General features: G+C 52.3%; 1 protein-coding gene across 13 annotated transcripts in view; it reads left to right on the forward strand.

The window, feature by feature from the left end:
- Nucleotides 1-1,236, forward strand: part of Bcas1 (breast carcinoma amplified sequence 1) — a 112,829-nt gene extending 111,593 nt beyond the window's left edge. For all 13 annotated transcript variants that reach the window (XM_023720713.1, XM_023720722.1, XM_023720723.1 and 10 more), the window contains one exon: nt 269-1,236. In XM_023720713.1, the coding sequence (XP_023576481.1) occupies nt 269-343 (75 nt within the window). In that variant the 3' untranslated portion in view covers nt 344-1,236. The remainder of the gene's footprint in view (nt 1-268) is intronic.
- The last annotated feature ends 2,061 nt before the right edge of the window (nt 1,237-3,297 follow it).

Below are 3,297 nucleotides of genomic sequence, written 5' to 3' on the forward strand. Positions count from 1 at the left end.
GGCGTTGAACAGGGTGGATGTCCCACGGTCGATAGAAACAGAGCTGGGCGTTGAACAGGGTGGATGTCCCACGGTCGATAGAAACAGAGCTGGGCATTGAACAGGGTGTGTGTCGCACGGTCGACCCCTCTCTTCCCCATCGCTCTTCCATAAAAGCTGTGTACATAACACAACACCTAGCCCAGAACCAGCGCTACATCAGTGACACTGGGGGCTGGCGACAAGACATCCTAGGTAGGCTACAACTGCTTTATGTCTTTTTCTCCAGGGACCCAAGCGGATGTCGGATGCGCAGGTGCAAACAGACCCCGTCTCCATCGGGCCCCCCGGCAAATCCAAGTAAACAAGCCACGCGGGCCCACCAGGTTCTACCACAGAGATGTCCCCTCCCAAACACGCGCTCTGTATATATTTTTTCTTCTCATGCCCATCAAATGAAATTCTGCCTACCAATTAAGCCCGAGCTGTTTGTTGTATATTGGGGTGTACTATTTATATCTCTAGTCCAGTCTTTCCTGGCAAATCACCGTAAAGATGGGTTAGCAAGTTAGGTGGTGAGCGGGAGGTATTGATGTTGGCCAAGCAGGGCAGAGAGGAAGTGGAGGAACGGTGTGGGCTACGTTGTAATAAATGGTGGAGATCGAGAGAAAACTATCTGCGAGCAGAAGTTAAGCTTGGTAGCAAACGTGTGCGCATCGTCTACATGCGAGGAAGGGAGCAAAAACGGTTTCAATGTACGCTGCGAAGAGGGAGAAGCCAGGCTCGGCGTTGGGCGTTTGCCAACTTTCTAGAAAGGAATGAGTGAGGCAAGAAAAAGGAATGAACGAGTTGGTCTTCAGGTAGGGTCGTTGAAGATTACTGATGAGAGAGGAACGATCGAGTGGAGAGGGTCTGAAAGGATTTGGGAGAAGCGATTCCTTCTAGTCTCTTGGACAAGGGCAAGGATTACTATTAAAATGAAAATAAACATAAAATAGGTTGCAAGTTTATTTTGCAACACAAGGGGGCGCCAAGGTCCCCGTTTCTAGCCCGCATTCTGTACCCCCTAACAATGATTGGGCGTCTGTGATCTTACATTATTAATGTCTCTCAGATGGCGGAGGGGCTCGCTGCATCTGTTCTGTCTGACGCTTATCTCAAGTCTGTCTGTAATTTCCTAATGCGCTCAGGGTGTGCTCTGCTACAACGCTCCTTATAACCCCAGTTAATAAAAGTTGACAGAATATGATTCAAATACCTGAGTTCTCTTTTTTAAAAACAAACCTTTGTACAGAGGACTGAATAAGACGAGGAGTCTATGACAGGTTAATCCAAAGTCGCATGTGACTGAGTTATGTACACTGTACCTTTCTCTTTCTGATTTAATAAAAGACATCCGTTTGCTTCCAAAGTATCTTTTCATTTTTAACTTTTGAAGCAGGTCTCACCTGCTCTATCAGAGATGATTTGATTTTTATTTTTTTATTTATTTATTTTTTTTTTTTGAGATGATCTGATCTTGACATTATAGAGTCAGCGCTCTTTGGGAAGAGGGTCCAAGTCTGTCCCAAATCCTCCCGGGTTTCTTACACACACACACACACACACACACACACACACAGAGCCCAGATGAAAAGTGCTATCTTGGGTCAGGTTGCTGAGAGCAGAAAAGCAGGGACGCAAGGGCGTGCGGAACACTGAGTGGGCTCCCCGTAGGCGAAAGGGATGAGACAAAAACAGGCGGGCGAGGATGGCCTGCAGCCCGCAGGTGAACGGCCCGCCCCCGGCTCTCTTGCGGCCAGTGAGCCCAGCCTGGGCCGCGAAAGCGAGTCCTGCACGGCCCACAAGGGGCGGGCCAGCCAGGTGCTGGGATTGCGCTGAAGGCTGGGACTGCAGGCAGCTGGCGGGTGAGCGTGCGGCGGGGTCCTCTCAGACTTGGGTGTGGATTCTTACACACCGGTGCGCCCTTTTGAACTCCTTGGCATTCATAAATACAGACAGGTAAAGGAATGGCTCGGAGTGTGCACCCACCGCTGATGACTCACAGGCTCAGGCCGTGGACACAGACGCACGCACGCACACATACAGCTCAGGGGAATCCACCTCTGCGCAATCTATCTCACACTGGCCCGAGGTGAGCACTGAAAACACTCCTGACACAGGCACGACCTCTCTGGTAACCGGGTGTTTGGAGAATGTGTTCAGAGAAGCCTGGGACCTCTATGCACCAGGAGGAGCGGGAGCCCCCGCGGCGCCCCCTGCTGGCTGCCCTGAGGACTGCTAAATCGAGGTTTCCAGGGTGTCCAGGCGCATCCTTGCGGCCTGCTGGACACGCCTGTGGGTTACTCCTGTGGCTCCCCAGATGAGAACCCCCTCGTGCAGCCAGGGTCTGGACACTAATCTGGGCCCGGCTGCGGGAAAAGCATTAGCGAAGCCCCGGCAGAGGCGACCACCCCTCCCCTTTGCTATCTTCAGGTAGCTGGCTGTCCCTGTCCCCAGACCTGGAGGGCTGCCTCTGGTGACTTTTGGTGAGTGTCCTCCACTGAGGATGGTGGCCGTATCCTTTGCAGTTTCACCTCGCTGGGCACCAGGGCCTCTGCCCAGCTGAGAAATCTCCTGGAGCACAAGAGGAGAAGCAGAAAAGAGTCGCAGTGGCTCAGACCAGGCCACGGAGGCAGAGGACCGCCACCCCCACCCCCACTCCCGCCCAGGAAACATAACAAACTGAAGCGCCAGCTCCCCACCTCAGACTGCAGAGCAAGGCAGTGGCTTTTCTAACTGGTATCCCCTCCGCCTGGGCCAGAGGAACATCTTTTAAATGAAACAACCCTGGGTTTGTTCTCTCATAAAACAAGAACATTTAAAGAACCAAGAACTAAAGAATTACCCTAAAGCCAGTGGTAATTCAAGAAGCAGGTTTAGCTGGGGATATAGCTCAGCGGCGCAGCACCTGCCTGGGAAGCACAAGGTCCCGAGTTCCACTCCAGGTACAAAAGAGAAGGCAGCTTAAACTACACTTGTGTTTTCTTTGTGTGTGTTGGGTTGTGTGCCGTCCAGTTGACATTCCATTCTTGGTACTGATTCCCGTGCCTTGTACTGGACTGGTGTGAAAAAGAGCACAAACTCCCCCCTGTAGGCACAGGAAAGCCCTAAGGACACAGAGGGACCCACAGAGGGACAGAGGTCCTCCACAAACCCAACTGAGGACCCAGGGGGAAGAGGCCAGGCAAAACTGCGTGCAGCAGAAGATTGCAAGCTGCTCTCAGAGAGAGAGAGAGAGAGAGAGAGAGAGAGAGAGAGAGAGAGAGAGAGAGAGAG

The sequence above is a fragment of the Octodon degus genome, unplaced genomic scaffold (assembly GCF_000260255.1).
Source record: "Octodon degus isolate 3935 unplaced genomic scaffold, OctDeg1.0 scaffold00077, whole genome shotgun sequence".
Lineage (NCBI taxonomy): Eukaryota > Metazoa > Chordata > Mammalia > Rodentia > Octodontidae > Octodon > Octodon degus.